The sequence below is a fragment of the Anopheles maculipalpis genome, chromosome 2RL, assembly GCF_943734695.1.
Source record: "Anopheles maculipalpis chromosome 2RL, idAnoMacuDA_375_x, whole genome shotgun sequence".
Classification (NCBI taxonomy): Eukaryota; Metazoa; Arthropoda; class Insecta; order Diptera; family Culicidae; genus Anopheles; species Anopheles maculipalpis.
In genome coordinates this window covers 81662744-81676152 of record NC_064871.1, presented here as the reverse complement: position 1 = coordinate 81676152, position 13409 = coordinate 81662744, and the positions used below count along the sequence as shown (strand labels likewise).

The 13409-nt window shown below is 42.1% G+C and overlaps 2 protein-coding genes across 2 annotated transcripts; one reads left to right on the top strand and one right to left on the bottom strand.

Moving 5' to 3' along the window:
- Window positions 1-943: 943 nt before the first annotated feature.
- Window positions 944-3968, top strand: LOC126568105 (protein germ cell-less). The gene is made up of 3 exons (XM_050224523.1): window positions 944-1086; window positions 1160-1532; window positions 2859-3968. Exons 1-3 carry the CDS (start codon window positions 944-946, stop codon window positions 3966-3968), a joined length of 1626 nt encoding a protein of 541 aa, XP_050080480.1.
- A 4872-nt stretch (window positions 3969-8840) lies between these two features.
- LOC126568124 (protein unzipped) lies at window positions 8841-11209 on the bottom strand. Its single transcript, XM_050224541.1, has 7 exons — window positions 10940-11209; window positions 10614-10853; window positions 10361-10519; window positions 10168-10279; window positions 9895-10091; window positions 9675-9827; window positions 8841-9281 (listed from the first exon to the last, which is right to left on the bottom strand). The coding sequence occupies exons 1-7, from the start codon at window positions 11207-11209 to the stop codon at window positions 8841-8843; spliced, it is 1572 nt and encodes a 523-aa protein (XP_050080498.1).
- Between the last annotated feature and the right edge of the window lie 2200 nt (window positions 11210-13409).

Sequence of the window (13409 nt, the reverse complement as noted above, 5' to 3'; positions counted from 1 at the left end):
ATGTAGAATGATTCAGAAATCTCTGATTCTTTCGTTGATTTCCAACTCGAGAAAATAAATTTTAAATTAAAAAAAGGGGACAATTTTTAGATGATCTAATAATTATTTCCACCAGTGTGAAGGGGCGACTTAGAAACGTTCCTTCGTACGGAATTCGAAAAATCATATGCTTCATCCGAGTGTCCCATGTGTCGGCGGCGTTGGTCGAGGCGATACCATAGCAACGAAGACACCAGTAAAGAATGTTGAAAAGTGTCTGCAGAAAAGAAGTGACAGAGATAGAGAGAGCAACAGCAAAGCATAGCAGTATTTGATCCTCAAGTCATGCCGAAGACTTATTTTTAGCACTTGTTGTGGTCGTTTGCTGGACGAAAATGGTTCTGTGCGCTGGTCTGTTGCACACCAAAGCCATGAAACTCGCGCTTCTCGCATATTGTTTGTTTGTCTCGCTGCGGAACAGATATTCTTTGTGTGTTTGTACTCGTGTCTGGGGAATCGAAAGGATTGTTGTTTGTAACATTGTGCCAGAGTGCCGGATGTCTGGTAGACCACCCAACACAAATGAGCCAACACTGTATGCATTCTACTCTATCTTTAAATGCAAAATAATGCATATATAGCTCGATAAAAAAGGTCTTCAAACCCTAAGGAACAATCTTTTTAACACATTCTTTCTATCTGCTTCTCCGTTTTCCAGCCTGCTGCGAATTTTAAACCACACAGCGGAAGGTGCTGCTGGTGCCGCAATTAACACTTCACCCAACACCAACTGCAGCGCTGGTAACTTCGATTGGGAAATGAGAAGCGTCTGTTACAACTGGTGCTGCTGGTGCTGCTGGTTAGAAGTGATCATTCCAAAAAGCGACCGACCGTTTCTGTTTGTCGTTTAGAAGCTGTTAGAGAGGAAGTGTGTTTTGTGTGTTGCAATTTCAAACACATCGTGATGGGCAACGTACTAACAAATCTTGGTAGCAGTGTATCGCAAGCGGTCCGTGGCCGGAAGCGTAAGCGTGGTGCAGACGAAAGTGCGGACGAAGGTGGCGATGGCAGTGATCTGCTGGATCAATCACTACAGACGCCGAAAAGGTAATGTGGCGCCGTACCAGGAGGCGTGCGTTTTATTCAATCTAACCGGCCAATTTGTTCCTCCCATTCGCAGGAAGAAGCTGGTCTCCACGGCAAAGTACATCTATCAGGCACTGTTTAAGGAGGAACGAAACTCGGACGTTACGGTGCACGCGCTCGGCAAGCAGTGGCACCTGCACAAGGTCTATCTGAGCCAAAGTCCCTACTTTGCGAGCATGTTTAATGGGTCGTGGCGCGAAGCGGACGAAGACTATGTGCATATCGAGATCATTGATCCGAAAATTACGATCGAATCACTGTACTCCGTGTTTGGGTCGTTGTATATGGATGAGGTGGTGCTGGATCCAAAGGAGATCGTTTCCACGCTTGCGACAGCTACCCTCTTCCAGCTGGACAGTCTGATCGATCGCTGTGCGGAGGTGATGGTGGAAACGACAACTACTGAGGTAAGAGAATTGATGTTTGGTGGTGACTTTGGGTAACATTCAAAGGAGATAATTTAATCAAATTAATATCGAATGTCCCTGTGGTATACTTGGTAGCGGCAGATGAGGATTGATGGGGCGGGATTCAATCCCGTCTTTGTTGTAGGGTAAATTCAATGTAGCAAAAAATGATGGAAAGTCAATCAGTATATTTGGCAAAAAAGTAGAACTAATATTCCATTGTTCAATTGTTCAATGGAATTCAGAGGTAGTTTATTTTAGGTTAATTTTAGAATTTAGGTAGTTTTGTTCGTGCTCGTGTAGAGAATTTAGAAAAAGTGGGGCATGTATGCCGCGTCTGCCAAGATACCTCGTAATCTAGGAGGCCTCTTTATCAAAGGATCCTCGTCGACACATAAAGCTCTTAGTCGATGGGGCCATTTTAACTGTAATAATGCCTTCCAATTCCAAAAGACACGAAGAGACATAGGCATCATCTACCCAAGAGTGATCGTAATCAAAGAGGAGCTTCATCTATTAATAATCAATAATCAATCAAAGTGGCTGCTTTGTCCATGATTCCATTTTTGCTAAGAGATCTCGCAGTCCCGCGGGTGCCTCCCTTATTTATCAAAATTATTAGTAATCGAAAGGGCATCTATCCAACAAGATCTTATTCATTAGGCGCCTAAGTTTGTTCTACCAACAGCCCTAGTAATCATAGGACCCTTATTTACTAAGGAACAATCAATCAAAGAGGCTTTTCCAAGAGATCGCGCGGTCGTCTAAGTTTCGTCTACCAAGCGACCTCGTAATCGGTGAGGCTTCTATTTCCAAGGATCCTCGTCTGCTTACTCAAAAACGCTGTAGTCGATATTGGAGTCAAGAAGGCTCTATCTTCTAAAGAAACTCTCATCCAGAGCTAGGCATATAGCACGTGATTTCTTCAACCCAATTATGTTTAAAATCGCTCGTTTTTTTTTTGCTTGCTCAGAAATGCTCTAGTTCTCCTTGCAGTCAAGCGAAGCCTATCCACCAAAGAAGCCCTCATCTACTTATCTTCGAAGGAATCTCCTATTCCAAGAGATCTTCGAACTAGGAACTACGAACACGAAATGATCTTAATAGTCAGACAGTGCTTGTTTCTAAGTAGACTTTCTTGTCAGTGAGGGCTTCTCCTTTAGGGGATCTCTTAAAGGAACCAAAAGTAATGCTGTGAGCCATCTCTGGCATCAGCCTCCCGAAGTCGAAATGTTATTGTTTGATCCTACTTTGTCCTACTAAAGAATAATGTATGTGCCGCTGGATACTAATAAATGCTCTCCCTCTCTCTCCCTTTCCTTCCAGACGGCAGTCCTGTACTACGAAGCAGCCTGCGAGTACGGCGTCAAAACGGTCAAAGAATCCACCTTCCGCTGGCTGCTCGTCAATCTGCACAGCTTCTATCACCGGGCCGCCAAATGGTTACGACTGATCAGTGCCGACCTAATGGTGCGGCTCGTATCCAGTGCCGACCTATACGTCGTACAAACGGAATTCACCGTCTACATGCTGCTCCGCTACTGGATGACCATCAAACTCTTCCCGGACGAACCAGCGCAAGATGGGGTCGAACATCCGCAGGAGCGTTACTTTGCCAAGCGTACCAGCAACGTCCCATTTCTGGCCACCGCGGAAGGTGCACCGTTTAAATCGGCGTTCCGCGCAATCCGACTGCAGAATCTGTTGAACCACCACGTCGACATACAGATCATCCGGACGGATAAGATCATTCCGATGAAATGGCTCCACAAACCGCTCCTTCAACAGTGGACCAGCTTGCTGACGATCGATCAATCGCTCGATCGGTTGATCGAGTGTGACGATCGGGTATTTCTCGAATCGTGTATCCGCTGCGGTCGAATACTGACCGAAAACGTGCTCCACAAATGGCGCTGGACTGGGTTTCATTTTGGGCTCGATTTGCTACTTTCCTCCGATACGCGCACACTTCGCATCCGCCGCCACCACCGGACGGAAAACGAACGGTTGCTCAGCTTACGGGTAAAGCGGCAATTTTTGGTACGCGTGTCACTTGCCTCGTTGAACGAGTTGCGCCAAATCAAGCACCAGCAGACGACACCGATCGTTTCGATAACGCTGGAAAAGAACGAAGACACACAGCTGCTGGTGTTTGATCCGGAGCTAACGTTTCCGGTGCTGGTGTCATTAAACATGATGCTTCTACCACCGCCGGAAGAGGCGCCCGTTAAGGGTGGGAAAAAGGCAAAAGAAAAAGGAACACAGCCAACAAGCAGCAGTGGTGGTGGTTCGACGGGTAGTGAACGACGTCTTTCGAATCAATCGGAACCGGTTGCCGGTGGTAGCAGTAGTAATAGTAGTAGCACTGGGACGGTAGAATCACTAGACGGTGGTGGTTCGTCTTCCAATCGGGTGCTGTTACCGAACGAATCCTGATGGATAGGGAACAGCAGCGTCCGCAACTGGGGACAGCGAGTCGTAAGTGTACTTAGCAGAAGTAGAAGCGGTGATTGATGATCGATTGTGAGCTTCATGAAAGTATGCGGAGTTTTGTGCCATTTGAATAGTTTGGAGAAGGAACTCAGTTTGTGGCGTATTTTGGCTGTCTGGAAGGGGAGAATTGTGTTTGAAAGGGCGCAAAAATAGGTATCTCTGTATCCCTGATTCGATTTGTTTTGAAGGGGGGAGTTTATTTTTTGTACGGCACAAACCTACAAATGGTGTGAGAAAACTTTATGCAGAATTTAATGTATAAATTGAAATGAATGTTTTATCGCACAACTACAGTTGTAACCAGCGATTTTCGTGATTAAGAGTATAAAGCGCGGTTAGGTTAAGATGAAGAATATTTAACAAAAAAGGATTTAAATTTAATTAGTAAGTTAAAAACAGGATTCTCCCGCGTAACGCGGGAGGGATTTTCATTACTAATTTTCATTTCATTTGTTTTTGGTACTTTTCTTCGCGGAAAATTCTATTGTTCTACTTACCAGTTCAGCCAGCCAGTGTAAGGTTATTGTAATTCTCAGTAAGATTGGTTTTCAAATGTAACGGAACCTTATAATATTATCGTTTTTAAGTGATAAAATTAATGCTGCTCCGTGGTAATAGTAGCATCGGAATAAAGAGCGAAAAATGTTAGCTTTAAGTTGCAAATAAAATACGTAATTTTTTGGGAGATGTTTTACAAAAATAAATAAGGAAAGAACGGGTTAAATCAGATGGGATATCGATGAAAAATTGATGCTAATAAAAAATACGAAAAGATTGTGTTATTTCACTTTTTTACTCTAGATTTTAAGATTTTTAAACATCCGCGTAAATTAGAAATCTTAAAAAATCATCCAAAATAACAAATTTTTAATTTAAAAGAAATCCGAAACAAAATAAAAAATGTGCTCGTCGAACAAGCGCGAGAAAATGTGTCGATTTGCGATTTCCGATACCAAGAGAGCATGCTCGAAAGAGGTAGCACAAAAATCCCGTACCAGTTGGTACCACTCGCTAAAACGACCGATTTCGGCTACCAGGGAAGCATGCTTGGAAGAGGTATCATTTAGCTTCATCCCGTTCGTTGCATACATTTGTTTCTTTCTCGCATTGAACCGGCGTGCGCACGCGAGTCGGCCGAGCAGAAAAGATCATTTTCGTCCAGAAACTGCCAGGATTTGGATTTTCGACACCAGGAGAACATGCATGGAAGAAGTACCATCGTCGCTGGTACAGTGCGGCATGGGATAGAGCGAGATAGATGTCGTATTTGTTGATATTTCCATCTCCTTCCAACTTGTTGATACTAGGCGAGCATGCTCCGAGGAGGTAGCTTCAAATTTACCCAAGCAACAAAATCAACCCAAGCAACAAAATTTCCCCCGGCCAATAGAACCTTCCCCAAGCAACAAAAATATCCAATTCCCAAGTAACAAATGTCATTTTTTTCGGTTTTATTATTTTATTTCGACCTTTTAATCTTCGGTTTTTTTTGCCACATTATACTACCGATTTTGGGTACTTCCGTGCTCATAATTTTACACACACAAGCGCAATCGATGGCGAATTGGTTTTTTCTTCCACCTTTTCTTGCTGTTGTTGTTTACATCTATTTGGTATTTTTGTTATGCTTTACTTACGCGTTCTTTTTTGCAATCCTTTTTATATTTCATTATTTATTCGTGTGAGTGTGTTTGTTTCGGTGCTGCTTCTTCCTGTTTTTTCTTCTCGTTTTTTGTTGCATGTTTTGCATACTTGTAATACGATTATAAAAATAGTTTTGCGCTTGCGAAAAGTTTCTTACACATATTACATGGGCGTTTTTTTTTTTTGCTGTGTTTGTTTGTTGTGACCGATTTGCCTATTTTTCGTTACATTTCTTTCCGGCATTTGCTTCTTTTTCGTATTATTTACCCCCTTGTTACCAATTCCTGGCATAATTTACACAGGAACTTTTAATTGTTCCAAAACACAATCGTCCAAGCAAAACCGTGGTAAAACAAGAACATAATTCACATTTATGATGGTTTCCTTTTTTTCCACTCCTCTTTAGCACCTCTTTTGAATTGATGTTTCGCGAATTGCACGTCTCGTGTTTGTTAAGATAAAACCCCTTTCCTTTTTGTTCTCGTTCTTCTTCATTCTTTTTGCAGTTTTGATAGTTTTTTCATCCTGCTTTTAATTTTTATCCATTCTCCTATTCATATTTATCCTTCTTACAAGCTACAAAGAAAAGAAAAAAAAAAGCTTATTACACCATCGCCTGCTTCGATTTTTCCTTAACACATCACCTTAGCGATTAGAGAAAGCAATAACAAGCAGCATAATACATATTTACTTTTACCAAGCAACATAGCAACCGAAGGCAACGATTTTTGTTGTAGGTTTCGAAAAAGAAGGCTCTGTTCCATTCTGTTTTCTTCTCTTCTGTGTGTGTTTTTTTAAACGTTAAACGAATTCTTTCTTTTATCACCTTTGAACGTGGAATTGATGAAGGAATATTTCGCAAAATTTTCAAATTCTGCTGTTTCCTCTTGTGGTTTTGTTGTTTGGCCGCCCATTCCTCAAATGAAACCCCTTTTTGAAAAACGGATGTGATTGATAGTACGCGATCTCATGTTACGTGGTTAGCTCTTTTGTGTACTTTGGACATTAATTTGTTTTCACTTTTGCTTTAATGTGTTTTTTATATTTTAATCACGTTTCTTTTTATTTTCTCTTTCCTGATTTGTGTTTTCTATTGTTGTTATGTGTTTTTTTTCCTTTTCAAAATTGAATTTAGCTTTGCTTAGCATGAATTTTTGCACTACTATTTCTACTACTTTTATATGTGTTTGCAACATTTTACATTTTGTTTGTAGACGCACGAACGGCAATATTGATCACACACACACACACACACACGGCAAGGCAATTATCTTTTGTTGTTGTTTTTCATCAGTTTGTAATTTAGCAGCTTGTTACATTCTCACGTTCACGTGTTATGTTTCTGTTCTACTCTTTTTGTCAGTCATGTTATTTAACTTTTCCTTTCTCTCTTTCTCCAAAGAACGGTAGGCAAAAAACGGGGGAGCATTTCTGTTAAGAGCGGGCATATTTATCATCTACTTCTTGAATAGTTTGTACTTTTCTGCATTCCAATTCCGTTGCTTTGCTGTTTGATTCCGTTTTCGTTTTACTTCTTTATTGTTTTATTTATTGTTTTTTTTTGTTGCTTTCTTTAAAAGCACATATTTGGACATTTAAATTCAGCAGAAAAGATCCGTTTTGGAGAAAACGTTATTGTTATAATTTATTGGTAAAATGTTTTTGAATTGGGTTTTTACTCCTTTTTTTTCAACTTTATATCAAACTATTAAAAGGTAACACGAAGAAAGAAAAAAAAACTATTGGGAAGAAAATAGGTTTGCACTTTTATTGCAATAGAAATAAAGCATCTAAATCTAAGCACTAAACATATTTGCATCGCTCCTATTGGGTCATAATAGGTCGTAATAAATAAACAGTGTACAAAATTCGTTCCTCTACTGTGTGTTGACCAGTTCAAGGAGTAGATAAAAGAAGCTATAAACTAATATAAAAACAAACAAAAACGCAACTACATAATAGAAATCAGCGTTTTTCGTCGCAGTTTTTAAATTATAAAGAATAAAAAGAAACGAGAAGAAAAATATTCGTTTCCTTTTTCATCAATTCTTTGCTTTGTTGTTCTGAACCTGTTGCCTTCTCGTCCTATTTAGGGTTGGTACACGGTACACGTTATGCTACATATATATATGTATGTTTATGCTTTGTATAGATTTAGAATTACGTTTGCGTTTCCCACACTTACCTTCTGTTTCGCTTTCCTTTCACAACATGCGTTTTATACTTGTTATTCCTCCTTTTTTCTGTCTTTCCCCCCGGATTTGAACGGAATGTTGTGGCTGTCACGTGTTGTATCGCAACTTTTGCAGTTTGTAACACGACCGAAAGGAGGGGAAATTTGAAGAGGCAAAAGGAAAGCTTCTCTACTATGCGTTTATAAAACAAAATAAAGAAATTAACATAAAAAATAAACAATAAAGCAATGATAGCAGGGAGGAATGGGTTCCCACACTATTTAAAATGCGCTTATTGCTTTGCTATTTACAGAACGGAAAGAAAAAGACGTTAAAAATATTTAACCACTACATTTTACACACACACACACAATTACATCGCTCCGTACTGCTTCTTTTCTGAGCTGCACGGACACGGGATGAAGGTTGGTTCCTTCGAAGCGTCTCCCATAAACTTGGAGCTAGAGCGTCTTACTATCTTCTAGTAATAAAGAAAACAAAATGCTTCTGCTTGCCACAAGACTTTCATACGAAATGTAGCCGATAACGTTGGGATGATTTTTTTACGGTAATGATAATGATGATGATGATGATGATAATGGTGATGATAGTGGGCTAAATAGATGCTACTTTCGTACGTCACATTACTGGTCACATTCGCATTCTTCCTCTCCCAAAAAAGCCTTAATTATGTCTTAAACTACACCACCCTTTCAGCTTAAAACACTAAAAACAATAATGGTCCAGTTGCTGCGTTTTTAATTCGTTTAGATAACAAAAAAAAAAAAAGCAAACAAAAAGTTTGTTTTGCTTCGTGCGCCCGTTGAGAAACATTTAAATATTCGTTTCAACAAAAAGAATTCATTTGAATTAGCAAAAAGCTCGACATACACACACAGCAGGTATCAAAAGGAAATTATGGGCATGTTTACTACTGTTATAGGAATTTTTCTGTGTCTGAGTGTGTATATGTGTCTTCCTCTTCATTCGAAATCACTTAATTAAGACGGAACAACAGGACGAATGCCGCCACGAACCATATACTAATGGTGGTCGTCGCTTCCCGTAAGCTCGATGCACCATTCTGACCCCGACTACGGCTGCGGCTGGAGGACATGTTGTCCAGCGATCCCTCCAGCTTCTCATTGCTCCGACTAACGTCCAAATCTCTGCTGGTGGAAGGAGCGTGCCCAATTTCATTGCTCATACCATCCTCATCGATCATGGTACCGCCCTCCACCGGGGTACTGTTGATCGGTACTGGACGCAGGCTAGTTGTTGCCTCGGTCGTTGATGTGGTGGTCGTGGTTGTGGTGGTAGTGGTCGTCGTAGTGGTGGTCGTCGTGGTGGTCGTAGTCGTCGGCACAAGCGTACCATTCTCGATCCAATACACTGGACTGTACTCCATCTTTACATCTTCCATATCGCGGCTTACCATCTGCAAGTACAAAGCGGATAAAGATATTGAGAAACTACTGAAACGACTAATATTTATATACAGGGGCTTTAAGGCTATTTTTTTACAATAAATGCATTCTAGTCATAGGTCGATTCTCATTTTTGTCGGAGTTTACTGTGGACTAACTCCGGAGTAATTACCAGAAATTAATTAGCAGTTTACTCCGTAGTAATCCGTAGCTAAGTCCAAATTTCTCAGATTTCAAAGCGGAATTACTACGGAATCGAAAGCGATTCCGAAATCGGCTTTGAATATGAATAAAAATCAACAGTTTAATCCGGAGCAACCTGCGATTATTTCCGCTGTGCTCTCCGGAGGTAATATCCGAGATTACTTCGTATGAATTCGGAATACTCCGCACAAATCACTTACGATGGTGTTGATCCGTCTGCTAACAGGATCACTGTTGTCATCATAATACGCCTTGATAGTGGCCGTGTAGGGTGCTTCCATTTCGGTGTAGTTACCAAACAGCGTCACATTGATCGCTGTTCCCGGTTCCAGCATCGTGTTAACCGATTTGGTCTGTTGTAAAAATAAAATATTTTTTTTTAAATTCTTTCGACACACGCATAATAGCCGTTAAGAATACCTCCACGTGACGCGACGTGCTCTTGATGCCCCAGGTAACGTTCGTCGCTTGCTGTGATCGCGAATCGTACACCTTCGTGAAGAGACCCTGCACAACACCTTCGTGTTTGCCCCAATAAATTTCCTTCATGAAATCGTACGTGATGACGGTTTCTGCCAGGCTTGTTTTGTCGTCAGTATTGGAGAGAATTGTTGAGCCTGGAAAAATGATGCGGAACAGTAAGGTTAGTTTTTTGCTCCTTTAAGTCAAAAGAAAGCGAAAGCTTTCCCATACCTAATACGGTAGTGTTCTTCTTGATGGTTGTTCGCAGCTTGTTTAACTTAATGGAACGCAACTCGTACTTGACCGGTTCGATTTCCACCAAGATGTCGCCTTGTTCGTGTTCCTGGGGAATGGGATGAAACAAGAAACCAATCAATCAGCACACACGAACATCCGCCTTCCAATCCCTCCCTTTTCACCTTACCGTGCTCGTGCTCGACCCGGGCAGTGGCGCATTTATGCGTCCAGTTAGCTTCACATTTGGATCGAAGCTTCCCACCACATACGACGAATCGTGTCCACCGTGATGATGATGATGCTCCCCATGGCCCGATCGGATGCGGGCAATATAGTAGTCGCCAAACTGATCCCAAAAGAAAAACAATAGAAAACATCCATTCAGCACATGTGTGCGAGCGTGTTGTGCGGGTTTGCATACTAAAGGGCGATTTCATTACCTTGCCCGTACCGACGCTGACCGCACCGCCGAAAATACCGGCATGGTATCGACTCCATGGTTGCCACTTAAGCTTACCGCCACCGCCCATGTTGATCAGCACCTCGAACGCATGGTGCCGCTCGACCTCCGACAGCTGGGCCGCCACAATACAGATGGTGGCCGTATCCTCCGTCAGCGTATGGCCGGCTGTGTAGATTCCTTCGATTTCCACCCGACACACGTAGCTGTGCGGATGTAGCTGGTAAAGATAGTTCCCAAGTGTGGATTAATACAAAGCGAGCAAGAAATGGGGGAAAACAAGTTGGGGCTAGGCGTGTTACCAACCTGCTCACTTTCAGCCGTTTCCCGCGAATGTGGCTCGGGCTCGAACGTTTTCACGGCAAACTGGAGGTGCGTTTCGGCTTCGCTAAACTTCTCCCAGGACAGTGTGCTGGACGTGACGGACTGTGTGCTGGCACCGATTAACAGTGCCTTGAATACGCTGCTGGTGGACGCTTCGGTGTAGCTCGGAAGCACTAGGAGGCAGAACAGAGCAGCAAGACGGATCGTTGTTGTTGCCGATTGGCGATGGATATTCCACCGTACATTGGCCATTTTGAAAATGGGATAAAACCACTAATGTGTGTGTGTAATAGGAACTCTGGAACGGTTGGCAAGCTATTGAAGATTTAAAATTCTGAAAAGAATCCAAGAAAAACAGAAAATATATTAGTTGAAATGTTGGTATAAGAGTTCAGGCTATTCTCTTTCATTAGATATCCATTAGAGAGATTATTTTTGGCGGTCTTTAAATATGCTGTGCGGATTTGGACGGCATACGTTCGGATTTCTACAATCTCCCCCAAAAATACACATTCAAACGTCAACGTCCCTCTTATTCCCACCGGTCCTGCACTCTGGTAATTACTTAAATTGCATCAAAGAGAGAGAAAGCACCACCAGTGCGAATTGCGCTTTGCTTCAATTGCATACAGCTACGAATGGAGGCAGCTCACACTCTCGATGTTGTCGGAATTGGAAAAGAGTGGCATCAGTTAAACCGACAAAGTCAAGGGGGAAGTCATATCGGTGTCAATTTACATCACCCGGACTCGCTCCACACGAGGCTGTGCTCTGCCGGTCAGGGTTATCGGAGATCCGGATGCATTTTTGGTGCAATATTACGCTTGAGGCATTTAGACACTATGATTAAGTGGTAAGAGCTGTATTGGGGACAAAAAAAAAGTGAAATACTAGTTTGATGCGCCTGTGATATGGTGAGCGACGTTGGTTAAAACTCTCGAAAAAAAAACAGACTTTTGGGCGCCTAGAATTTTGGAACTGGGCAGGCGAAGAGAGAGAGAAAAAAAAAGACCGAATCGATAACATCATACGCTCTATTCGGGTGGGATCTGAGGGATGGACTTCCTCTATCGAACCGCCCTCTAGGATGATGATGTTGACGCGACAATGATCTTGCTGATGCTATTCAATATTGATCGTGACGAAGGTTTATGACGCCGGTTGATAGCCGCCGGCCGTCGATGTCTCGATACTTTTGGGAGATGTATTTTAGTGCTTTGTTTATTTGCCAACTGCGGGCCGGGGCGGCGTCTTTGGTCGATGGCCGTATAGAATAGCCTTTTTTTTGTGTCTGGGAAGCTTTCAGTTTGAGCTATCGTCTTGTTACATCATTTCCTCTTCTAGAACTGCCCCAACAGAGATTAAATTACACGCTGTCAATAACATGTCCACAACAAGTCGCGCGACTCTACGTGAGATGATGCTTGGTAAAGCCCCTGATGCCCAGTCCCGTAATTGGACACAGTTTGTTTGTCTTTTCGGTATAGTTAATGGTTTATTTTTGTTTTTCGCTTAGTCCGTCTTGTCAAACTAACGACGACGAAGAATCGACATGAAATCTATTATCTTTCTAATCACCCAACACTTGAATCGGATCGGCTTTGGGAAAGTGTCCAGCGAAAATTACTTCTCGTAAAAATTAAATTGATCGTTTCAAGCTCACCTGGTGGCTGTGTCGGTTTCGGATCCGAACCAAAAGATGGATTACTACAAGGAGGCCGTGATTTTTAATGACGGGTGGTGGGAAACGCTCAAAAGCGCAAGGAAGAGCCACTGAGAGAATGAGAATTACAGAGTGACATTTAATGATGCTGTCAGCGCACATTCTGCCACCACGCTGATTCGAAAGAGGTGAAAGAGGTGAATGCTGTAATGCAGGAAAGAAATCACGTCGTCTCTTTAAGGGGTAATCCAAGTAATGTAAATGCCGCTCACATCAACGAGAAAGAAATTGGAGTAGATATTCGTGGAATTCGTGATGAAGAAATTGCCTTTCATGACATTGCCGTAAATATGTATAGTCCCCACGAGATATTGGAAGGATAATACACAGGTCAGCGAATCTGGTGAGCGCTATGATGAATTGGCACGGCATAGTGTTTCCTTATTTCGGTTGAATTCAAATGAGGTTAAGTACAACTGGGAATTGGAAGTTTCGGTAAACTTTTGCCCAATTAATGCGACTCAAGAGGATCTGCTTTACAGAGTTTTCGTTAGTTTAGTTACGGTTTGCTCATTAGAAGAAGCTTCATTCGATTAGAATCCACATTGTCCATTCCAAACAGCAAAAAAAAAAATTTGAAACATCGAAAAGAAGACCACCCCTGGAGCGGCCTGTGATGTCGACTTTCTTTCCAACCAGCACCAATCACGTCACGTCACGGAGCCCTCTGAATGTTCATGTCAGCCTGCCACAATCTGGGTGGGAATTTCGTTCAATTTAAGCGACGAT

What these genes read in the sequence shown, in the direction of transcription:
- LOC126568105 (XM_050224523.1), top strand. Translation starts at nt 944, where the DNA reads ATGGGCAACGTACTAACAAATCTTGGTAGCAGTGTATCGCAAGCGGTC. An exon ending in TCACTACAGACGCCGAAAAG is followed by an intron (nt 1,087 to 1,159) that starts GTAATGTGGCGC and finishes TCCCATTCGCAG; the next exon opens with GAAGAAGCTGGTCTCCACGG. An exon ending in TGGAAACGACAACTACTGAG is followed by an intron (nt 1,533 to 2,858) that starts GTAAGAGAATTG and finishes CTTTCCTTCCAG; the next exon opens with ACGGCAGTCCTGTACTACGA.
- LOC126568124 (XM_050224541.1), bottom strand. Translation starts at nt 11,209, where the DNA reads ATGGCCAATGTACGGTGGAATATCCATCGCCAATCGGCAACAACAACG. An exon ending in TCAGCGTCGGTACGGGCAAG is followed by an intron (nt 10,520 to 10,613) that starts GTAATGAAATCG and finishes TTTTGGGATCAG; the next exon opens with TTTGGCGACTACTATATTGC. An exon ending in GAAGAACACTACCGTATTAG is followed by an intron (nt 10,092 to 10,167) that starts GTATGGGAAAGC and finishes TCATTTTTCCAG; the next exon opens with GCTCAACAATTCTCTCCAAT.